The sequence below is a fragment of the Zingiber officinale genome, chromosome 7A (assembly GCF_018446385.1).
Source record: "Zingiber officinale cultivar Zhangliang chromosome 7A, Zo_v1.1, whole genome shotgun sequence".
Lineage (NCBI taxonomy): Eukaryota > Viridiplantae > Streptophyta > Magnoliopsida > Zingiberales > Zingiberaceae > Zingiber > Zingiber officinale.
In genome coordinates this window covers 34,035,937-34,061,410 of record NC_055998.1, presented here as the reverse complement: position 1 = coordinate 34,061,410, position 25,474 = coordinate 34,035,937, and the positions used below count along the sequence as shown (strand labels likewise).

Genomic DNA, 25,474 nt, shown 5'->3' with positions numbered 1-25,474 from the left:
GGCATCCCTCGGTAAATGACGAAGGCAGTGAAGCGGCTCATCGGGAGTGGCGTCGGTGGTTGGAGGCGGCATCCACAGCTGTTGGAGGCGGTATCCATACATGCTGGAGGCTGCGTTGGCGTCGGGAAGCACTGCTAAACGCTGCTCCTCGGCGATGTCAGCATGGAGAAGCGGAAGGGAGGAGGAAGGGGCAGCGACACCCTAATCATGAATCCAAGTGGCGTCCACGGCATGAAATGGCGGCGGTGCTGCTTGGAGAAGACCACGCCGAGAAGACAGGAGGAAAGGAGATAGAGGAGCGGCAGCGTGCATGCTCCCTTCGCGGCGGTGGCGGTGGTGGTGGTCGCCGGAGGTGGCGAGGTGGTAGCCGCCGGAGGCAACTGTAGTGGTCGCTAGATGTGGCGGTGGCAGTGGCGGGAGGCACCGGTGTCGACAGCTGTGAGAGGTGTCAGCGATGGTATCCGCAACCGCTGGAGGTGGCGGTGACGACGTGAGGCACCGGCGGGAGGCACCGGGGTCGGAGGAGAAGGGAGGAGGCGGCCCTGAAGACTGTCGTCGCTGGCGGATCTCTCCGGCGACGACGGCGAAGGACCAAGAGGAAGCCCTTTCTTCTTCTCACGTGGCGGCGGCGGAATCCAAAAGCACGAAGCCCCCCCTTCTGCTGGTGAACAGTGTCACCACTTAAAACCAAAACCCTATTGATGCCAAATGACAAAAATGTCCTTCCCTCTTATCTCATCATTGTATCAATAGGCATAACATAAACTAAACACAATTAACACAAATATGCATAAGGAAAGTCAAACAAAGATAATTGACTAAATAAATTAATAGCAATTAAACAAAATCTAATTATACATAATTGATAAACTTGCACCACATTGTCATACTATGAATTGAGATTAACAATCATACATAAATAAAACTAACAAAATACGAAGCTAAACAATCAAAAATAGATAAAAAAAAATAACACCTAAGTAAACTAAATTAAATGAAACAATTAAATAAGAAAATAATTAAACTATCCAAACCACTCTCCCATCAACTCACTACCCTCCTCCATCACAAGGGGAGCCGGAGATGGAACCACCAACACCGGTGAACAGTGTCACACTGAACTCTGATCCACAGCTCCTCACAACACAGCCCATATGAAGATGACAATTTAGATGGACAGGGAAACAACTCAGATTTACATCACATTCTAGCTCGACAGGAACCAAGCCTGAATTTGCTCTGCCGGAATTGTGATGAGCTAAGGTGCCTTGAGAAGAAGATACCAGTGAAGACACACTCAACTTTTCTTCTGCCGGAGATGGATACACCCAGTGAATTCATTTTATGCATTCTTGTTTTAGCAAACGCGTGCACAGGAGTTGAGCAGTGGAGATGATGAAGCTTCTGCCAGAATCGAAGATTGAAGTTGCTAGGATCATGCCAGCATTCGCAACCACGTCCACGGAAGTCCACAACATCCTTAGTGTTGGATTTCAGTAAGGCTTCACCGAAGAAGATGCTGAATCATTGGATAAGATGTTGAAGGCCAGCTCCATCCTCCTCTGAGTTTCCCTGCTCTCGCTACCATGTCGGTAGGGGATTTTATACTTGGTCAGAGCAGAGATGAGGGATCCTTTGGTGCAACCATGCCGGGGAAACCCCTAATTAAAGCCATCGCTTGTTGATGGATAATCTAGGGAAAATGGAGAAGTGGGATCCTCATCGGAGCAGAACCACTTCGGTGAGGACAGCCTACTGAAGTCGTCGCCTTTCTCAGATGCCGTTGGAGTTCTGCAGTCGCTGCTTGGAGCAGATCACGAGAAGGCAGATTTGGAGGTGTCGGTCGTGCAGTGGAGGAAAAAAAATGCGAACAGTGAAGAGGAGAGAAAACCCGAGCCCTAGCCGATTCTACATTGTGCTGCGTTTTCCCTTTTAAACAACCAAGTGAACCAGACACCCATTGAACCAGAAATCCTCTAACTCCATTTGAACCAGCTAGTTTGGCCGAACCAAATTGAACCAATTCAATTGCAATTTCTAGGCTTTAAATTTGAGCTTTTGAAATTGGTCTTTTGGATGATGCTTTAATTTAGGCTCCTTCTTCCCCTCCAAACCTTTAGCAAATGAACTCAACACTCGTGACTTGATCAAACTGATGTTCCTCTTAATTGGCGCCTCCCTCAATTATTGTAAAACACAATATAATCAAATAATATCTAAAATATTTATAAAACATACAAAAATTAAAATAGAGACTAAGATCTAAACTCATGAAATACACTAAAAACATATAATTAGATATAGAATAGGATAAAAACATCGAATTATAATAATAAAATCAAGTGTCCAAATGGCAGTCATCACTCACCTCTTCGGAGAAACCAACCAAAAAACTGTTACTATTATTTCCCTTTGTTTCTACTATCTTTTTCTCTGGTTGGTTAGGATGATATTTCCAAATTTATCAATGTAATTCTAAATCACACTCTAAAAAATTGAGATCACTATCAATTCACTATGTGAAAAACGACTTTTTACTTCGCCACGATTTACTTCATCAATTTAAATATACGAAGTAAAAGTGTATAATCAACTTCGCTGAAAAAATTGATGAAGTATATACAAATATAGACTTCGCAGATTTAAAAACGCGGGCTTCGCTTTAAACTGAAATAAGCTATTACTTCGGAAAGTTGTTAAATACCGAAGTAGTAACGTCGTGAATAGAATTTTTAGTGTTTACTCTGAAGTAATAGTACAAGAGTTAACTTTTATTTTGAGACCACTTTTATTTCCCCCCACTTTTTCGTTTTCTTGGGTTAGGGCTTCCCTCTGCCGAAATAAGGTTGGACCTTCTCTTCCTTCCCCTTCATTTCAGTCCTCTCCGTTCCCCCTCATTAGGGCTTCCGATTTGGAGTCTTAGGCAACAGAGACGAAGGTTTCCTCGTTAGGGCTTCCGAAATAAGGTTTGATAACTTAAACTTTCTTACGCAGGGTTTAGATTGCATGTGTTTGAGATATACAGTATGTTTTCTTTCCTTCGATTTCTTTTCCTTATTCTTCTTCTTTTTCTCCTCCTTTATTTTGCAAAATAAGGGGAGGCGCCCCGCCGCTCTCCGTCCCTCCGAATCTCCTCGCCGCTTCCCTCTTCCTCTTTTGTGAGTACGCCGGACTTCTTGACCTCTTGCTCCAGTTTCAAAGATCTGATTTTGCCGTTTGGTTTGTCGAGTTTGTGGTTTGATCTTGGCTCCGAGGGTTTTGCTGATGCCAGCTTGTCCCTTACCTGGGTCGGTGGCAAAATTTCGCGATTTCGTGTGGTTGACTGAGTGGCGACGTTAGATTGCTCTAGAGAAAAACTAGTCGCGGAATTGGTGTTTGATTGGAAAGCTGTGTCTACGGGGTAGCCATGCGTTTGACTACCTTTTCCTGTGTAATTAAAGAGGAATTGAATAATGTGAAACCTAGTGTCGTGAAATCTGGTGATAGGTTAATTTTCTTCCTCGCGTTGGTTGTTATAGAAAGGTGAGCTTTTGTTAGGTGTAACGTAACTACCAAGTAGCTCAAAGTTATTGAGCGAAGTATGATTCATGTAATTTCTCTTGCAATAGAGAGTACCAGGAATGTTCACTTTCATTACAACGAGTTTATGTTATTTTTTTTTCTGTTCAGTATACGCAGTTGATCATTATGAAGAGCTATATGTTTCAGGTAAGTTGCTTAATCCTAAAATGTACTTGTCATTCAGGTCTACTGAACTTCTGCAATCTATACAAAATATTGGTTAATAGCTTTGAACTAGAGAATCAGGTCATGGAGGCAAAGGAAACAAATTTATTGCCTGATACTTCTCCAAACAGTGCTCCACAACCTTTTATTCCTTTACTTGCTCCTTCACCTATGGCAGCACCATTTTTCCACAATAGCACTCCAAAATTATCAGGTTTCTTTGGTTTCATGTATAACTGGCTAGATATAGATTGCAAGTATTCTTTTATTGTATGATCTTTTATTTGGTTTGTCATGTTGTTGTAGGGCAATGTTCATTGAACTTTTCTGCAGTTGACAATTTGTTAAGAACAACTGCTGTTGATTGTTGGGCCTCCTTCGCTCCTTTCTTAGCCAATGTTATTTGTTGTCCGCAGTTCGAGGCTACCCTTGTTATTCTAATTGGACAAGCAAGTAAAGATTCAGGTTTACTTGCGTTGGACTCTGTTCATGCAAATTATTGCCTATCAGATATTCAACAGATTCTTGGAAGTCAGGGTGTCCCTAGTGACCTTCATGATATTTGTTCCATCCACTCTTCTAACCTCTCTGAAGGATCCTGCCCAATTAGTGATACCATTGGGTTTGAGAGTGTTGTTGACTCTTCTAAACTCCTTGTTGCATGTTCAAAGGTTGATGCTGTGAATGAATGCTGCAGACAAATTTGTCAAAGTGCCATCAATGAAGCTGCAAAAAACCTTGTCTTGAAGGATGGCGGATTGATGACGAATATGGAAATTAATGATACAACAGTGGAGTATTCATCTACTGTGAACAGCTGTAAAAACATTGTCCTTAGGTGGCTATCTAGTAGACTTGATTCTTCATCTGCAAAGCAAGTGTTGAGAGGACTATCAAACTGTAATGTTAATGGAGGTAACTTTACAATTTCTTCTTCCAGACTCTTTGCCATCTAGTTTAGTAGTTTATTTGAGTTGCTTCTTGATTTGGATTCACAATCTGCTAGCATGAGTGAATGTCTAATTGTTGTTATGCTCTTTTGAGTAGAGTATGCTCACTGGACCAATAATCATGCTTTATGAGTTAGGAGTTTGGTAACTAAAAGATTAACACATAGTTAATGGGACATATAGAGGTGATATGGATGCTCAAGTAACAAGGAGCAATGGATTTTTTTTTTTATATTAAAAAATGCCATTATTATTTGTCTTAGTGGTAGCATGATAGATTATTGAATTATGAATTAATGTTGTAGGGCATGGTTTAAGTTGATCAATTGATTTCACAGTATTTGAGTTGAATAATGAAAGGTAAAGTGTTTCCAAACAAAATTTATATTTAATTATAAAGGAGATTCAGTATTAATGACATGGTGTGAAGAATAAGGGGAATGTGGTGGCATATGACACGATAGTATCCGACGGAGGCCCAAATGTAATGCTGCACAATGCTCCACTTGGGAAAGGCAACTTAAAGGTGTCTGTTGATGTTGTTTTACAGGAGGAAGCAGAGCTTCCAATTCCACTTAAGTCAGGACCAACAGTAATGGTTGATGTTGTTGGAACTGTGGTTGGCTGGCCAAAAGAATTGGTGATATTTCCGACGACAAAGGTATTTTTAGTTCACTTTTCTGTTGCTATAGTTATATATTTTGCTACAATTATTTAAAATTATAGAAAAAGGAGAAACCTGCACCACCATTTGCTATTTTGGAGGTTCCTGATGAGAAAAATAAATTCATGGAAGTTGAAAGTGCTCTACCAATGCCATGCAAGTTTTTGTATTCTTTTGTTGTTAGATTGATGACTGAGGAGGAGACCATTCCTATCGAATTTGATGAAGCCATGTTTGGACGTAATGTGAGTACATCGTTGTTGAGAGAGGATGTCATGCGCTGTATGGAAATGAGAGAGATAGGGTCCAGGCAAATTTTGGTTTACATGGGGTAAGTTATGTCTTATATACAATTCTTCTCTTTGCATGAGTTCATGTCTTAAGTAACCATGTTTTTTATTACTTGAATGCAGTTACTTGTACAAGTACTTGAAGGAAACAAACAGGGCTGAGTATGTGTCGTTTGTGGATCCCAACAAAATACCAACCGCTCAAGATGGCAGTACCTCTTCACAACACATTGCTAATCAGTTGAAAGCATCAAACGGAGACAGCATATGCCTTATCCCATACAACACTGGGTAATCGTGCAAGTCTCATTGTACAATTTTTTGCTTTTTTGTCATAGTGCATGTGAAATTGAGAATGCAATACATTAATTTAACTGAGCATCTAATCACCATGCGATTGGAACTACTAAAACTTAAGGTTAAAAAAAAGCGTTGGATCATTTTTATTGCACATTTAATGAAATGTTATTATTACTATAAGAGTGCATATAACAATACATATTTATTTGTCTTATCATGCTTTTGTTAATTTAATTCATGATTTTTTTGTCAACTTACTGTGTTTTGATTTAAAGTTTTCAGTTACAAAACATAACATGATGGTTCTTTCTAAATTGCAGTTTGCAGGTTGTGTGAAGAACCAGTACTATACGCAGACACAATATGATGAAGTGAGAATTGAATGGAGTGAATTTGTGTACTCGTATTTGAAGTGAATTACAGGTTGTGTGAATGAACCAGTACATGTTTTTGGTTTTTTATGGCTTATTTTGATCATATTTAGGGAGATTTATTTTGTATAAACATATGTTGAAATTATGGCTTATTTTGATCAAGGCTTATGAAGTTACCTTTTGTGATGCTCAAAATTACTGAAGTCTAAAAATAATGAAGTAAAAAGAGAAAAATTACTTCACTTTATTCATAAAATCCGAAGTAAAATCTACTTATAACTTCGAAGCAATACAATTTGTTGCTGTAAAATAGTGTCAACTACTTCGGTTATTACCAAACATTTCGAAGTAGTATCTATCTATTACTTCGATCCAGAACGAAGCTAAATGTAATTTAATCGATAATTACTTCAGGAATTAACGATATATGACGAAGTAAAAGTAATCCATTACTTCATTTTTAACCGAAGTTAAAGTAGGTATCTTACTTCACAACAAATACTAAACGATGAAGTCGAAAAGGATTTATTACTTCGGTGTTTTTAAAAACCGACGAAGTTATACGCACTTTTTACTTCGTAATATGTCCGAACCCGACACCCAATACGACTTCGTTTTTTCTGGGCCTACGACTTCGGAGTTTATCCGAAGTAAAATGAATCTTTTTACTACACGCGTGTCTACTTCGGTAAAAACAGGTCTTTTACTTCAAGTAATCAACGAAGTAAAAAGTCATTTTTCACATAATGATTTCTATATTTTTGAATTTTGTAAGAGGATTTTTAGATGGATGATCATTGTTATTTAATATTGTCGATGGATTTATATGAGTACCTGGATCTAGTTCATTTCCTCTCTTAAAAAAACTTAGTAATCGTAACAAATTTTACCATTTAAACTATATGACGCATCTGACAATGAAAAACTCAAATTAGTTCAAATAAGTGAATAATAACTATAGGATCATATAGAATGTTAGAGAAAGGGGGGAGGGTGAATCACATTTTTAAAAAACTTTTCTTTTTTAGTTTTAAACAATAGTTAGGAAACTAAATACGCAGCGGAAAGATTAACAAAATAAAATAAAACACAACAAAAAATGAGTATGCTTTTGGTTTTACTTGGTTCGGAGTGCTCGACGACTCCTACTGCAAGGCCTACACCCCTTTGGACGTATCCAATAGGCAATCCATTAAACAATTGAATATTGATTATAAAATAAGAAAGAGTAACAAACTACACTTTTTGATGCAATAACAATAACTTTAAATCATTACCAACACTTTAGTAGATTGAAGATCGTAGCTTGAGCTCGATGTCACTCTGACTACAGCAGTTAGACATAGTAGAGTCATAGCAGAGTGGTAGTAGGAGGACAGTGCAATGGAATTATCAAAGAAGCTCGTACGAAAGTTGTACTTGAAGAGCTAGTTAGACATAGTAGAGTTAGCTCCGAGGTGCCTCCAACCAGTGAAACTTCATCCTCAAAGCTTATCTTTATAAGGGTGCCTTCATCAAACCAGGGCACCTCCATCAAACCAGGGCGCCTCCAACTCCTCATCTGAGGTGCCTCCAACCATCTGAGGCACCTCGAGTACTATTCATTCAAGGCTGATTTTTCACACTTAACTCCTATAAAAATCATGCTTGTCCAAATTGCTAAAAAAACCTGCAAAACAGAGTTAGCATATAAAATAAAATAAGATTATGAGTTAGATCCTATCTTACCAAGACTAGGATGTAGTCTTGGTCTCAATCTAGATTTTTAAAATGGATGTAAGTTGGACCAACGCCTATAATCCCACTAGGACTCATTCTCACTGGATCTCTCCTCTAATTGCTTACCTCAACTTACCTATGCAGACTTACTTGATGTCTAATTTCTTGACCCACCAGGTCTTCTTGCACCAGATGTAACATCCCACCCTCCTCACTACTAGTTTGTGAGGGCGGAGTGCTACTGGACTACTAACTTATCTTAACTAATATTACACACATGTTGATAGTAATTCCTAAAACTCTCAGAGAACTCAAAGCATATAATTAACTAGCAGCGGAAGACTAAATGACTCATCTAATACATTCTACTCAACTCTTTGTTAATAAATTCTTATGCTAAATCCTAAGGCTTCTATAGTCCGGGCATCACACATCCATCCACACCTCCTTGTCGCCTTCCTTTGCTATAGCTTTTCCTTTTCTCTATCTGCAGTAAGAGGAAATACAACTATAAGCAAAATTGCTTTGTAAGCGCTATCTAACTCACAAAACTCGAATATGCATGTTGCTGGAAGAAATCTAAAACTGAATGCTCAGAAAGAAATACTACTCATGCTCATCTAATAGCAAAAGAAACATAGCATACTGAAATACTAAACATGTAAGCAAATCTAAACAACATGTCAGCATATAGGAAAACTAAACTTGCTGAATTTTAAACTTATGTGAAGCTTGTTTCTTTTGTTTAAAAAAAACTTATACTTTAATACTTCAAAATAATAATCAACTTCTCTTGGGACCAGGGCGCAGTACCATCTTATGCGCGTTCCCTAATAGGTTGGGGTAGCGAGCCACCAATCCTAAAAGAGCAGACCTTGGTCTACCAGGGCCAAGACTTCGGAATTGGACACTTGGATTTGTTTAACGACAACCTCGGAAGTCGAGTACTAGCCTCTTCAAAGTAAAATATCTTAATTACTTCTTCTTTAAATGTCTTGACATTTTAATAAGCATCTTGTGTGCCAAAATCCCTAAAGTCTTGACTTTGGGATCTACTTAAGGCCTTGGCTTTTTTCTTTCTTTTCTTTATCTTTCTTATACTTGTTAATACCTCTAATAAAAAAACGCTTCTTTAAAAACTGAAATGTTTAAACAAATTCTAACTTTGAAATGCATAAATAAAAATTTGCATACTATGTTAATCAAAATTCTGCATACTATACTAATCAAGATTCTGCATTCTATGCTACACTATTTCTGCATACTATGCAAACATCAATTCTGCACTATAATACTTAACCAAACTGCACTATAATCTTTTTTTTTTAAAAAAAATTGCACTATAAGTTCCACCAAATACTGCACTACAAGTTCCACCAAAAATCTGCACTATAAATTCCACCAAAAATCTACACTATAAACTTAATTAAAATCTGCACTATAAGATTAATTAAAATCTGCACTATAAGCTTACATAAAAATCTGCACTATAAGCTTAATTAAAATCTGCACTATAGGCTTAATTAAAATCTACACTATAAATTCCACCAAAAATCTGCACTACAAGTTCCACAAAAAATCTGCACTATAAACTTAATCAAAATCTGCACTATAAGCTTAATTAAAATCTGCACTATAAGCTTACATAAAAATCTGCACTATAAGCTTAATTAAAATCTGCACTACAAGCTTAATTAAAATCTACACTATAAGCTTACATAAAAATCTGCATTATAAGCTTAATTAAAATCTGCACTATAAGCTTAATTAAAAGTCTGCACTATAAGCTTAATTAAAATCTGCACTATAAGCTTAATTAAAATCCGCACTATAATCCTACATAAAAATCTGCACTATAAGTTTAATTAAAATCTGCACTATAGGCTTAATTAAAAATCTGCACTATAAGCTCACATAAAAATCTGAATTTCTAATTACAAGGGAAAAACAAATCTTGGATCTACTCTAAATTCCCAAGCAACCACAATCCTTTACAGCATATTCCGAAAACTAAAAGAAACACTAAATCAAAGCTCGAAACTACCCTTACCGCAGGTGAGTAGCACTTACCTTGGTTTCTTGGACTCAAAGCCGAGAAGAAAAGCCCTAGGGTTTCTGGTTAGCTCGAGCTTTCCGGTCTCCTCTTGTGCCTACGCGATCACCTTGCTGAGAGGATCGTGAGAAGGCGAAGATCTCTCGAATTGGGCTCTTGATCGGTCGCCGAAGACAAGACCTAGCCGCGGCTTGTTTTCCGCCCGAGCTCTGCCGTCGCGAGCGAGAGAGAAGAAGAGAGGGGAAAGGGTTTTTGGTCCGGGAATTTACCACCTCAACTTATCCCTTTTATAATCTCCAATATTCTGTTAACCCCTCCAATAAATTTGCTTCCTTTTCTAAATAGAACTGCTCGCTTGGGCACTTGGTTAGCCGGATTTGCTTAAAACTTGGTTTGGCCGGAGGTCGCGGGTTTGAATCTCGGCCGCAACACTTTTATTCTTATTTATTTTCTGCTTATTAACTACTACTTAAATAATTTTCACTCCTTTAATCAGCAACGCCCGCTTGGGCACTTGGTCAGTTGGATTTGCTTAAAACTTGGTTCGGCCGGAGGTTGCGGGGTCGAATCTCGGCCGCAACCCTTTTATTCCTATTTATTTTCTGCTTATTAACTACTACTTAAATAATTTTCACTCCTGCTTTAATCAGCAACGCCTGCTTGGGCACTTGGTTAACCGGATTTGCTTAAAACTTGGTTCGGGTCGGAGGTCGCGGGTTTGAATCTCTGCCGCAACCCTTTTATTCCAATTTATTTTCTGTTTATTAACTACCACTTAAATAATTTTCACTCCTCCTTTAATCAGCAACGCCCGCTTGAACACTTGGCTAGTCGCGTTTCGCCGAAACCTCTGACCGGGTCAGAGGTCACGGGTTCGATTCCTCATCCTAACCTTTTATTCCCATTTATTTTCTATTTCCGAACTACTGCTTAAATAAATTTTGTTCTCCTTTTAATCAGCAACGCCCGCTTGGGCACTTGGTCTGCTGAGACAACTAAAGGCTTTGCTTCACCGGAGGTCTCCGGTTCGAATCTCGACTAGACCCATTAAGTTCTTTAGCCTACACACTTGGTAAATACATTAGATCACACATAGTCTAATTTTAACCTTTTGTCATATATCAAAATCTGAGTTTGAATATTAGTAAAAATTACACCAATAATCTTCCCTTTTTTAATGTAATGGAAACTCAGGTTAAAGTTAGAAAAAAATGTAGAAAAATAATAATGAAGTAAAATAACAGCATGAGTATGATTTTATTTTAGTTATCTTTTGTTATGATTTTACTTTAGTTATCTTAAACCATTTACTCCCCATTTGACATACCTCAAGTAAATCGAGTATACAACAGAAAAATAAAAGGAACAACGCTAACACAAATCAATTTTACTTGGTTCGGAGCCTTCGTCGACTCCTACTCCAAGGCCCGTATGTGAGAGTGCTTTCGATGGGCAATCACTAATAGTTCGTAAAAACGATTATAGAATAAGTACAGAAACTATAAAAAGAATACCGACAATAATTGAAAAGAAAAATTGAGCTGTAGGTTGTCGGAGAGGTTTCACAGTGTCACAGAAACAGAGCGCAACAGAGCAGTCCTAAAAGAAGTTGTTGTTCGTAGCTCTAGAGGAAGGCTCCTTTTATAGGAGTGCTCCGAGCGCCCGGATCCCTTCCGGGCGCCTAGACCCCTTCCGAGCGCCCGGACTGTGACGTCGGTCCAGCGAATCAGCGCGCTCCACGTTCACGACGAGATAGACTTTTGTCTTTCGTGCGCTCGGACTAGTTCCGGGCGCTTGGACCAACTCCAGGCGCCCGGACCACCATTTTCTAGAAACTCATTTTCCTATAAGAAAATGTTAGTCTGAGGCAAAATAAAAGTTATACTACCCTGCAAAATAAAGTGTTAGGTTAATTATATTAAAAAGGGTAGTAATTAGATTCTGTCTCCCCGAGACCAGAATCTAGTCATGATCTCAACTTAGATTCTCGAAATGATTCTAAGTTGGATCGATGCCTACTGTTCCCTCGAACAGGGAACGCATCCTCATCAAGTCACTCCCCTCCAGTGACTTATCTTAACTTACCTGCCAGACATTCGGTCAGCCTATCGACCTGTCTGGACTTCATGCCAGCTATCCGGTCAACCCGTCGACCTAGCTAAGCATCGTGCCAGCTATCTGGTAGTCCCGTCGACCGAGTTGGGTTTCATGCCAACTATCCGGTCGGCCCGTCAACCTAGCTGGGCTTCGTGCCAGATATCCGGTCAGCCCGTCGACCTATCTGGACTTCTCCTGCACACTTAATCAAAGTGTTAGATCACAACAAACCTAACTTAACCTACTTTGTCATTTATCAAAATCTAAGTTAGACCATTAGTGTTAACTACACCAATAGTAAGGACTCATACAAGACATAATCCTGCACCTTCAGGGAGAGGGATTTAAAGTCAATCATAGTAGGCACCCAGTCTTCCCAAAAAAAAGTACAAATGGATAGTATTCAATGTAATATAGGAATAAGGTGCTCCAAATGGTAGCTCCATACTAGGGTAACACAAAAATAGACAGGTAAACTATTAGAATAGGGGAAAAACTAAAATCTTTATCATCTACTCTGTTAGAGAAGGTTAAGTCATCTGCCTTAACTAGATTCTTATAAAATTATACACAAAAGGCTATATTGACCGACTAGTTAGAGTAAACTAGTCGATCTAAGCGATAGTATGTAACAATCTCAATAATACTTGGGCAATGACTAGTAAAATAAGCCCTATTTAGATATCTAGTTTTAAGGGACACATATGTATGATCAAAAAACGTCAACCTAAGCTGCTCACTAGGGAATCTATCATCTCGAGAGAAGGTATCACTAGTATTAGCAACAAGTGGAGAATACTTAGCTAACAGTAGTTTCTTACATAGCTTTCAAAAAAATTCCTTGAAGAATAATACTTAACTGAAAATAATCTCTTTGAAAATATTTAGCTAAATACTTAACTTTGGTTATACTTTTGAAAAGATACTTAGCTTTATGGAAAACACTTAGCTTATTCTTTTAACAAATTTCATTTTGAAGATACTTAATTTATCTCCTTTTACTAAAAAAATGTTTTTCAGAAGATTTCTTTAAAAGGTACTTAGTTTTAGTCATACTTTGAAGAGATACCTAGCTTTTTAAAAAAAATACTTAAGCTTTTTATTGATACTGAAAATACTTAAATTTTAATCTCCTTTTTCTCTCCCTCTTGATTAACGCTTTAAAAAATTTAAGTAAATTGTTTGAGTTTGAGGGCCTTAAAGTCCAAGCATGAAAAAAATAAGATTAAAAATATATTTAAAATAATCATTTATTTTTCTGATTTTCTATCTCACCCTTTTCTAAATTTTCAATCAAGGAACCTTATGATTTTTGTAAGATGGTTTCAATTTATCTTCAGTTTAGATTAAGATCTAAGGATTGATTTACATTTGAGTTAGACTAAGATTTAATAGAGAGTCAATTAAACAATTATTTCGATAATTGACTTCCAAGCTGTGGCGAGGCACTAGGCCTTCTTGAGTATCCTAGGTCTAACTAGTCAAGTGTCGATTAAGCCTAAGTCCTTATCTACCCTAAGCATAAATAAGGAATGTAGTAAATCAAACATCAAACAAGTCTATTTAATAATAAAAATAGTTTTTTTATTGGATCCCCCTAGATCATAATCTTGATAAGGTCTATCAAGGTAATTGATTTGATCCTTCGAGATCCAATATTGATTGAGCCCAACTTGATTAATTAGGTTAGATTTGGGAACCCATGCTTGGACTAGGTTTCTATTTGTTCATTTTACTAAAGATAAGTTTGATCTAAATCTTTGTTTAACCTTATATCTGAGTCTGGATCTATTGTATATGACTCTTTGTTTTCTAAGGATTGGCTCAAGATTCTTAGAGCCCAAAGTAAATCATTCCAATGAGTCCCTAAGTTCCTTGACTTGAATTTTCAAGTTGGAATTTTCTTCCTCAAGTTGTTGGACTTGAGTTAAAGTTTCATCTGTTGGTTGCTATGCAGAATATCATACCGGTTCCCCCGTACAAAAATTTTGTACAAGTCCTGAGCCTTTACTAACAACTATTGTGTTCTTTATAAATTAAACTAGGAATCACAAATGGAACTTAATATTATTAATTTCAAATTTAACTTATTTGTTCTTAGTGGTTTAAACTTGGATCGCAAACGATGCTTAACATTATTGATTCAAATCCACCCATGTTATAAATTCAATTAAATATTAATTTCTAAAATTGGCTTCCAGGACTGCATGACGAGGCACTAGGCCTTCTTGGGTATGGGATCATCCACCACCGCCTAGACAAAGCCTTTTAAAGAAATTTAATATTTAATTTCCTTATATAATCCTAGGTTTAACCAAAAGGAACAATCGAATCACAAATTCGAAAAACAAAAAAACACACAAACTCAAATCACAAATTCGAAACCTAGAATCATATGCCTTTTGTGCTTGGTATTTCAAAAATTATACAAAGAAAACTAATATGATGCGGAAAACAATTACTAGTTATATCTTTCTTTGTAAGCAACAACCTCTTGATCTTCTATCATATTCCTCTTCTTATCTCGGACGTTGTGTGGGCAACGATCTACTGAGATGAGAATCCACCAAGCCTCCTTCTTCCTTCCTCCAAGTTTCGGCCAAGCACCTTTCTCCAAGCGATAGCAATTCTCAACCACCAACCAAGCTCCAAGGGATGCAAGAGCAAAGCCTCCTTTCTCTCCTTCTTCTCCTAGCAAGAACCGACCACCATAAGTGTTGGTGCAACCTTAGGTCAAGGTTGACCTGGTTGACCTGACTCAAGTTGACCTGACGCGAGTTGTATTTTGATGTTTGACGAGAATAGAAAAGTTGTATTCTGATGTTTGACGAGAGTAGAAAAGTTGTATTCTGATGTTTGACAGAATACAAACTTGGGAGATTGTGGGTGCAATCTTTGGTCAAGGTTGACCTGGTTGACCCGAGGTGAGTCGACCTGATTCGGGAAAGTCCTGGTGAGTGAAGCCAGGCAGTTGGAAAGTCCTGGTGAGTGAAGCCAGGCAAGGGAAAGTCCTGGTGAGTGAAGCCAGGCAGTTGGAAAGTCCTGGTGAGTGAAGCCAGGCAAGGGAAATCCAGATAGGTCAAGATTGACCAGACATCTGGTGAAAAGTCCAAGTAGGGAGCTTCGCACGAGAAAAGTCCAAGTATGGAGACTTGGCACGGAAAAGTCCAAGCAGGGAGCTTGGCATGGGAAAAGTCCAAGTATGGAGACTTGGCACGGAAAAGTCCAAGTATGGAAACTTGGCATGGGAAGTCGGAGAGGGCTTGGGAGCTCGTTCTCCGAACTGTGGTCAGAGAGGGCTCGGTAGCTCGTTCTCTGGACCGGATGGAGTCGGAGAGGGCTCGGTAGCTCATTCTCCGGACTAGGTCAGAGAGGGCTCGAGTGCTCGTGGCGGAAGTGGAGAGGGCACGTTGAGCTCGTTCTGGCCGAACTAGGCCGAGGAGGCTCGAGTCTTCTCGACCGCACGAAGTCGGAGAGGGCTCGATAGCTCGTTCTCGGACTAGGCCGAGAGCTCGTTCGCTGGACCGGATGAAGTCGGAGAGGATCGGTAGCTCGTTCTCGGACTAGGCGAGAGGGCTCGTTCTCTGGACCGGACATGGGAAGTCGGAGAGGGCTCGGTGGCTCGTTCTCGGACTAGGTCCGAGAGGGCTCAGCTCGCTCGTGACCGTAGGGTTTAGGTGGGAGTTTAAACCGGATCGGTCCGGTGACCGATCCAGGATGTCTGTTGATCGATCGGTCCGTGACCGATCTGTGTTTCGTGAATTACCTGATCGATCCGTGACCGATCGTAATCATCTGATGAAGAAGATCGAGAAGAAAGAGGGATCGGTCGTGGACCGATCCACCGAGTCCCGATCGGTCCACAGATCGATCGAGAGTTCGCAACTCTGGAGCGTGCTGATCGGTCCGGGACCGATCAGGAGTCTGATCGGTCCCCAAGACCGATCAGAGAAGGTCTCGACCGATCAGGGTGGAGCCTGATCGGTCCAGCTCTAGCCGTTGAGTCACAACGGCTAGCTTTCTGCTGTATCCTCTGCCCTCTTTGAAGGTTCGCAGGTTCAGGGATATAAAGGGGTGGAGTGCCTCTACAGTAGAAGTAGTCTCTCTTTTCTTTCTGATCTTACAGCAATCAGAGCTTTGCTGAGCTCTCATTATCCTGAAGCTTCGTGGAAGCTTCCTTCGGCTGGTTCCTGCTGTTGTAGGTGTTTCGTGAAGTTGCTGCTTCATCCAGTCGACGAGAAGGCAAGCTGTGTTTTTACATTCTTACTGCCTTTGTATTATGCTGTATCTTTGTACTCCTATCTTGCTGTTGCAAGAAGTTTGTGGCGAGGTTTCTCCACCCAGAAGGAGTTTCTATTAGCCGGTTTTCCGGGGTCTCATCCACCCACGGATTGATAGGCTTCGTCCACCTTATGGACACGCCGAGGAGTAGGAGTATCATCTCCGAACCTCGTTACATCATCGTGTTTGAGGTTTGATCTTCTCCACTTTCGTTTCTACATTGTATTTCCGCTGCGCTAACCTAAATTGTAGGAAGAAACGATAATTTGAGGTCGGCTATTCACACCCCCCCTCTCTAGCCGCATCCGAAGGTCCTAACAATAAGAACTCCAAGAAGGGGATGAACCAACCACTAAAGAAGAAGAGAAGAGGAGAAGAATAGGGTCGGCCACACACCAAGGAAGAGAGGGGAAACTATAGAAGATATGTTGTGAGGTGAGGCACCTCTACCCCCTCTTTTATATTCCTTGGTCTTGGCATATAAGAAAATTTAATTATAATTAAAATTCCCTTATTCTCCTTGCCATTTGTTAATAAGGAAAATTTAATTAAAAAATCCTTTTAACCCATGCTATGGCCGACCACATCAATTGTTCCAAATAAGGCAAGTTTTAAACACAAAATTAAAACTTCCTTATTTGTTTCCGGAAATTTTAAAAATAAAATTTCTCTATTAATTTTTCCTTTCATGGTTGGATATAAAAGAAAACCTTTATAAATTAAAATCTCTCTATTAAAACATGTGGATGATTTCCAAAAAGTAAAGTTATCTTTAAAAATAAAATCTTTCTCTCAATCTACAAATAAGGAAAGATATCAAACTTTTCTCTTAATCCTTTGTAGAAACTATAAAAGGAAATATTTAATTTTGAAACTCTCTTTTAAATCATGGCTTCCACATAAGGAAAGCTTTTAAAAAATAAAATCCTTTTAATTTTTTACATGGCCAGCCACACCAAGCTTGGACTCCAAGCTAGGACCAGCCACCAATACTTGGCTCAACCTTTGCTTAGCCGGCCCAAGCTTGGACTCCAAGCTTGCTTGGCTGACCACCTAAGGTTGGGTAAGAAAGTGGGTATAGGTGGATATAGCTCTTTATAAATAAGAGGCTACGATAGGGGCCGAGAGGAGGAATTGGTTTTGGTCTCCCGATGAAATTAAACTTCCCGTGTTCGCCCCGAACACCCAACTTAATTTCATCAATAATAATTCATACCACTAAAGAATTATTATTGAACTACCGCACCAATCCCAAATTACATTTTGGGCTCCTTCTTATCATGAGTGTGTTAGTCTCCCTGTGTTTAAGATATAGAATGTCCACTAATTAAATGAGTTACTGACAACTCACTTAATTAATATCTAGCTCCAAGAGTAGTACCACTCAACCTTATCGTCATGTCGGACTACGTCAACCTGCAGGGTTTACATGACAATCCTTATGAGTTCCTCTTGGGGACATCATCAACCTAGATTACTAGGACACAATTTCCTTCTATAATCAACAACACACACTATAAATAATATCATTTCCCAACTTATCGGGCCTCTTGATTTATCGAGCTAAATCTCACTCTTTGATAAGTCAAAGAAATAAATATTAAGTACATGTGTTTGTTACTTTATCGGGATTAAGAGCACACACTTCTATAATAACAAAAAGGTCTAGTTCTTTTATTAAGTTAGTATAAAAGAACTTTCCTTAACTGGTCCTGCTCAATATACTCAGAGTGTACTAGTGTAATTTTATAGTTAAGATAAACTAATATCAAATTATACTACGACTATTCCAATGGTTTGCTCCTTTCCATCTTAGTCATGAGCTACTGTTTATAATTTTTAAGGAATTGATAACATGATCTTATGTGTGTGACACCACACACCATGTTATCTACAATATAAATTAATTGAACAACTACACTTAGCATATAAATGTAGACATTTGACCAATGTGATTCTTTATTTCAAAAATAAATGTTTACAAAAAGCTAGACTTTTAGTATACACTCTAACACCATCTTGACCAGGCTAAATCAAGGGACTTAGGTTGGTCACTTCTTAAGGGTTGTTACCTCCTTTTGGAGTGACCTGACCTGGATGTTGGATTTTACCAGTTTTCTAGACAAGAAATTAAATTCTATAATTTAATAATTGATGGAGTTATAGTGGAATTGCCTTCTGAGCTAAATTCAGATTCGTTGCTTTGCTCGGCTTCGTTCTTGGACTCAGTTTCGGTAACTTGTTCTTGGGCTATCAGTGTGAGGTAGCTAGCTTGCTCACATTCTTTGTCAGAGTCTTCTGATAAAGACTCACATTGCTTGTAGCGCCTTCTTTCTCTGTTGCTTCTTTACTTCCTTCAGGTTTGGACAATTCATCTTAATGTGCCCCTTTTTATTGCGCCCATAGCAAGTGACTTCAGACTTGGCCTTCAAGTTTGAGTTTAGACTTGACTGTTTCATCTTTAATTGAATTACCTTCTTGATCTCCCATTTCGTGAGGCCCTTCTTTTTCTTGTATAGTTTTCATACTAGGTTCACGAGCTCGGTGGTGATTTTATCATTGCCTGCTGAGTTCGATTCACCTTCGGACTTGGGTTTGGTTTAGTGCTTGGTTTTTAGTTCCTTTGTTCTTCTTGCACCTGTGACCAAAGCAATACTTTTCTCAACTGGCAATGCATTAGTTTGTTTGTGAAGTTCAAATTCAGAAAATAATTTGTCTAATTTAATTAGTGAAAGATCCTTAGACACTTTGTAAGCATCTACCATAGATGCCCCAAAAGTGTGTATTTGATGACGTCGCAATTTTCCACTTTTTGTTCAATCGTGTGGAGGTCGTTCAGAAGATCTTGGATACGAGTGTGTAACTAGCTTGCCCACTCATCTTCTTGTATTTTAATGTTATACAATTTATTACAAATTTAATCTCTCTTACTTACCTTTGTTTCAGAGGTCCCCTCATGCAGCTCAATCAATTTTTCCCAAAGTTCTTTGGTGCTTGAAACCGGACAGACTCGATTTAGCTCTTCTTTAGTCAGGCTGCATTGGAGATTTTGAGTGGCTTTTGTATCAACCTCAACTTTTTTCATGATGTGCGGATCCCAATTGTTGCATGACACTAGTTTTCCAATATCATCGAGTGGTAGTGCAAAGCCAATTTGGATGATTATCCACATTTCAACTTGCATCTTCAAATGGTACTCCATCTGGTTTTTCCAGTATCTGATGTCCTCACCGGAGAAAAGAGGTGGGTGTGTGATACTGTAGCCTTCTTGGTGGGTTATTAAGAGAAAACCTCACATAGACAAAGAGCAGTGAATGTTCCAAGACTAGGCCTTGGATTAGTAGTGCGTGATAAAGAGAAAACTAAGAACTCAAGTGGTGTTATACTAACTTCAAGAAACGAAAAACTTATTAGAAGGTGTGATAGCACTGATTCTGATCAACTCCAAAATTTTAAAAAAAATACCATAAAAAATGCTTGAACAGTAGTTTCCCCGATTCAAAGCGACTCCGCTTTGATATCAATTGTAGGATCAAAAGTGCTAGAGGGGCGGGGGGGGGGGGGGGGGGGAATAACACTCATGGCTTTCACATTCATTTAAAACTTTAGAGAGACAAATGACAACAGAATAGAAAAAAAAAGATAAACAAACAACACTAACAAATCTAAGTTTTACTTGGTTTGGAGCCTATGGCAACTCCTACTCCAAGGCCCACACGTGAGAGTGATTTTTTTGGGCAATCACTTGTGAATTGAAATGTTACAAAAGAGAATTTACAATTTAAGTATAGGTGACTTTGAATTTAAACAATATCGATGGCTTAGAAGCAAATCTTAAACGTAGTCATCATCAAAGCAGCTTTTGAGCATCGTAGAGACTTTTTCAAAGCAGCTCGCAGAAGCGGAAGATGTTTGAAATAATGTGTTGAAGCTGATAGTTAAAGCCTCCTTTTATAACACCATCCAGGCATCTAGATCCCCTCCTAGGTGCTTGGACTATGCTGACATGGTGAGCTCTTGTCAAAATTTCATCCTTGAAGTTTATTCACATCCGGGAACCCGGACCCCCTCTGGGCGCCTAGACCGCTGACATGAATTGGCTAGTCGTCGCACTCTAGCTCAGCATGTCAATGAGTTTTTGGCTATCCGAGCGCCTGGAGCAACTCCAGGCACCCGAATTGCTTGGGTTCCTGCCCAAGCACCCGTCTGAGGCGCTGCCTCGTCGAAGTTTGTTCAAGCGCCTGAATCAACTCCAGGCGCTCGAACCAACTTTTTCTTGCAAAATAAAGTTAGTCCAGACAATAATATATAAAGAAAAATTAATATCTTGACAACCTCTGGACCATCCGTTCCTTCTTTGAGTTCGTTGAAACTCTAGGTTGGATCGATGCCTACTGTTCCCTCTTCAGGGAACACATCCTCACCTACTTCTCTTAGGAGAGATTACCTTTTGTTAGACCGTTCCTCTAGACCATCTCGACTTTTGCTCAATGTCTGAAATATCAGGACTTCATGTTGGACGTCTGATCCCAGACCCGTCCAATCTTCTGCCTAGTGTCCACTGTTGGTCCCTTACGACCGACAAGAGGGGGTGAATTGTCTAAAATAAAAAAAAATGAAGCTTTCTCGACTTATAGCTTGATTAAAACTAACACTTGTATAAAAAGAATTAACAAACTAATTAGGAAGAAAGAAGAAACACAGAAGAATTTACTTGGTTTGTAATTAGAAGATTGCTAATCTAAGATGTTGAAAAATCCCACTAAAGTCTCCTTCAGGTGAAGAAGCCTCTTACAGCATTGACAGCTCACACAGTAGTAGAATAGACAAAAAAAAATTGATTACAAGTGATGATTTTGAACTACTGGGATCAGGACTATATTTATAGCCCTGATCAGAGTGTCTGGAAGGGTCCCAGGCACCTGGACATGGATAGAATTTTATCCACGTCATACCAGATTTCAACAGGTGGCTTTACCATAAACTTTTTGGTCTGAGTACTTGGACTAGGTCCACGCACCTGAACCAGGCTGAACCAGTTCTACTAGGGGGTGAGCCCGAGGTGCCCTAGGTCCGGGCGGTCCGGGCACCTGGACCCAGTCTAGGCCCTCGAACCAAAGTCAACTTTTGATTCACTTTTTGTCCAAGTCTTCCACTCTGGCTCCGCTCACTTGGGTGATTTTATCCATCCAGAATAGGGCTCACCCAAACTCATTTTTCGGCCTTCTCGAACAACCTTCCTCTCCAGCTTCTTATCCCTTGGAACCGCCACACACTTCCTTCTCGTCCGCCAGTGTATTCTTCCATAGCGTCCCTCGGACACACCGAGCCCGTCGACTCTCTCTTGTGTCATCCTTCTCACTAGCTGCGCCCTTTGGTCGACTTCCAATGCTCCTAAACTCCTACACACTTAGACACAAGGATCAAACCATAATAAGACCTAACTTAACTTAGTTGATCGCATCAAAACTCCCATGGAGTACTTACATCCATGACTCCCAAGACTTTTACCTAGCATCCTTAGCCCTAGGATTTTGTCCAATGTCCTTGACCCACCAAGACTTCGCCCAGTCCCTTATATCAGGACTTCATCACCTAACCACAGCTAGGACTTTCCACCTGCCTAGCCTTAACTAAGACTTTTCTTTGCCTAAGATCACTTAGGACTTTCCTGTATACTTAGTTTAACTTGTTAGAACAACAATAACCCTTAACTTTGAGTCTAACCCTTTGCCATAATCAAAACTTAGATTCAATCATCTGGTACTTTCTACACGAAAAAATCTTTCGTACTATGCCATATATGCTTGTTTTAGACCATATAAGGTTTTCTTTAATTTAAATGTTTGTTCAGGATGATCTATATTTTTAAATCCATGTGGTTGACCTACATAAACTTCTTCCTTGATTAGTTCATTCAAGAAAGTAGATTTAACATCCATTTGGTAGAGTTTGAATCATTTATAGGTTGCATAACTTAATAACATTCTAATGGATTCAAGTTTAGCTACTTGGGCATAGGTTTTATCATAGTCAAGTCTCTCTACTTGACTAAACCCTTTAGCTACTAACCTTGTTTTTTTTTTTTTTACAGTTTTTCCTTTTTCATTGTTTATTTCTAAATACCCATTTTGTTTCAATGAATTTTTTATTTTTGGGCAAAAGTACCAAGTCTCGGACCTCATTTCGTTCAAATTGAGTCAATTCTTCTTGCATGGCTATTATCTAATCTGGGTCAAGAAGTGATTCTTCTACTATTTTGAGTTCAATTTAGATATTAATGTAATTTGACTTAGATTTTTAAATACTTATCCAATTTGAACCTTTAGGTCTGGGGCACCTAATATTTGTTCAATTGGATGGTCGGAACTAACTCTTATTGTTCTTGAATCAATTTGTTCTTGTTGATTCTCTTGTGGTTGATCTTGTTCATCTTCTTGATCTTCAATTTGGTTTAGGTTTTCACTAGCTCCCCCTTGATCGATGCTAGACCTAACAAAGTATATTGGTTGATATTGAGTCTAATTTTGATTAGGTCCTTTAGAGTTAGAGTTTTCATCAAATTTTATATTTATTATTTTTTCTTTATCCTTAGTATATTTTTATTATACATTCTTTTTAAAAAAAGATAATCCCAGTTAACCTCATTGACTATCTCTGGGGGTGACCGACCCGATCCCACAGAAGTTTCCCACTGGTCACCAGGGTAAACCGGGAAGCGAACGCGGCGGCCAGCCCAGAAGCTCAACATCCTTTGGTTACGCCCCCCATTTGGAGGAAAAATGTAGGACCGTTGCAGCCGACTAGAAGGGGGTTGTTGGTTAGTCCTGTATAGACAAAAGGAAAACAACCCTTCTCGAAATCTTTAAGCTAACACTTGCATAAATAATAAGCTGAAAGTAAATAGAACATTAAAAAGAACGAGGCACAGAGATTTACTTGGTTACAACCGATGTGGTTGTTAATCCAAGGAAGATTAAGCACTAAAACTCCTTCAGTCGGAGAAGCCTCTTACAATGTTGAAGCGCAGAAACAAAAACTTAACTACAACTAAAGCGTACAAGTGTTTGGAAATGAAATGCTCGTGATTGTTGAAAAGCTTCTAGATCAAGGTTATATTTATAGCCATGGTTGGGGCGCCTCGAAGGGTTCCGGGTGCCCTGGGGGGGGATAAACTTTATCCCCAACGATCAGATCGAGTCAAAACTCGATCCTGGTCAAAAGGCTATTCCGGGCGCTTGGAAGAGTTCCGGGCGCCCTGGAGGGGTCCGAGCGCCCCGGTCAGCTCCGGGCGCCCCAGACCCCGAAAGTCAACTCTGGTTGACTTTTTCATCCGGGACTTCTGCTCCGTTTCAGTCCCGCCTCGGTCCGGGTCTTCCGCTCCGGATCCACTTACTTGGGTGATCTCTGCCATCCGAAATAGGGCTCACCCGAACCCAACTTCCGGTCTTCTCGAGCAGCCTTCGCCGCGTGTTTCCTTCTTGTCCACCAGCGTACTCATCCGCAGTCTTCATCCCTCGGTCGCACCCCGTGCTGACCTTCTTGCTTGCTGCGTCTCTTGCTCCCCGAGCAATCTTCCGCTCCGGCTTTCATCCCTCGGAACCACCGCACGCTTCCTTCTCGTCCACCGGGGTACTCTTCCGCGGCACCTGGTCCCTCGGACGCACCGTGTGTTGTCCTTCTCGCTAACTGCGTCTTCCGCTCGAGTACCTGTGCTCCTAAGCTCCTGCACACTTAGACACAAGGTTAAAACAATACAGGACCTAACTTAACTTGTTGATCACACCAAAACAACCTTGGGGTTCCAACAATCTCCTCCTTTTTGATGTGATCAACCCAAGTTAAGCTAGGGTCAAAAATAGATATGAAAATTAAACAATTTTCAATTTTTAATTTTTCAATAACGTGCAACAAGATAGAAAAATTAAATTTCAAAAAAATTCTAATTTTCAATTTTTCTACCTCCCCCTAGACTTATACTTTTGCTTCTCCCCCTTTGATCACATAAAAAATTGGGGTTGCAAGAAAAGTCTAAAGGTTGACACTTAGAAACTTATAAAAATCTATCTCAATGATTTTCAAAAAAAATATTTCCAAGTCAAGGAAAAATTTCTAAGTCAAAAATAACTTAAAAAAATTTTCTTAGTTTTCGCTATCAAGAAAAATCTTTCTGAGCCCAAAACTTTATGCAAGAAAAATTTTAAGAAAATTGATAACATTTAAAGAAAATTTCCTGTGCATTTATTTATTTTATTCTAATACTTTTATCAGAAAATTTTAAATTTTTATTTTAATTTATCATAATTTCTTAAGTTTGAAGCAAGAAAATTTGAGCATGTAGAAATTTATATAAATTGTAACATGTCATTTTCTATTGTATTTTGAATTCCTAATTTGGAAAGATATTTTGATAGTATAAATTCTAATTTAATAGAATTTTTTGACAATATAATTTGTAAAAATTCTTTCGGCAATGTCTTTACTTTGTAAAATTCTTTCAGAAGAATATTTTGTAATTCGCAGAAGTATTTTGTCATAATTTCTAATTTTCAAAAATCTGTCGACAAAAAATTTTGTAATTCACAAAAGTCTTTCGGCAAAATTTCTAACTTACAAAATTCTTTTATCAAAAGATTTTGTAATTCGTAAGAATCTTTCAAGATAATTGGTAAATCGAAAAACTTTTTCGATGATTGAATTTTTTATTCGCAAAAATTTTCAGGCAACTTTTCAATTGATTGTGCCAATTGTTCAAAAGGTCGTACCTGACTTACCTTTTCGGTTGTTGATTCTCCCCCTGTCGAGTTGCTTTCTTCCAAAGTCTCTCCCTCTTCAACGATGCTCGTCTGGGATGAGCTTTTTGTGACTTCGGGATGGAATTCGGATGTTGGGGTTGTTGCGGTACTTACCTCGGTTTCGGACTCTTCAGATGGCGGATCGGTGTTGGATTCGTCCTCGACTTCAGCTGGTTCATCGTGGAGCTTCAAGAACTTTTCCTAAAGTTTTTTTGTGCTTTTGTA

General features: G+C 39.1%; 1 protein-coding gene across 1 annotated transcript; it reads left to right on the top strand.

The window, feature by feature from the left end:
• The first annotated feature begins 454 nt into the window (after nucleotides 1–454).
• On the top strand, nucleotides 455–4,682 carry LOC121999332 (uncharacterized GPI-anchored protein At1g61900-like). Its single transcript, XM_042554027.1, has 4 exons — nucleotides 455–671; nucleotides 3,670–3,708; nucleotides 3,800–3,940; nucleotides 4,033–4,682. The coding sequence occupies exons 1-4, from the start codon at nucleotides 455–457 to the stop codon at nucleotides 4,680–4,682; spliced, it is 1,047 nt and encodes a 348-aa protein (XP_042409961.1).
• Nucleotides 4,683–25,474: the final 20,792 nt, after the last annotated feature.

Bases quoted from the DNA above. Each gene is read 5' to 3' on its own strand.
- LOC121999332 (XM_042554027.1), top strand. From the start codon at position 455: ATGGTATCCGCAACCGCTGGAGGTGGCGGTGACGACGTGAGGCACCGG. The intron at 672-3,669 runs GTGTCACCACTT...TTTTCTGTTCAG, and splicing joins CCCCCTTCTGCTGGTGAACA to TATACGCAGTTGATCATTAT. The intron at 3,709-3,799 runs GTAAGTTGCTTA...GCTTTGAACTAG, and splicing joins TGAAGAGCTATATGTTTCAG to AGAATCAGGTCATGGAGGCA.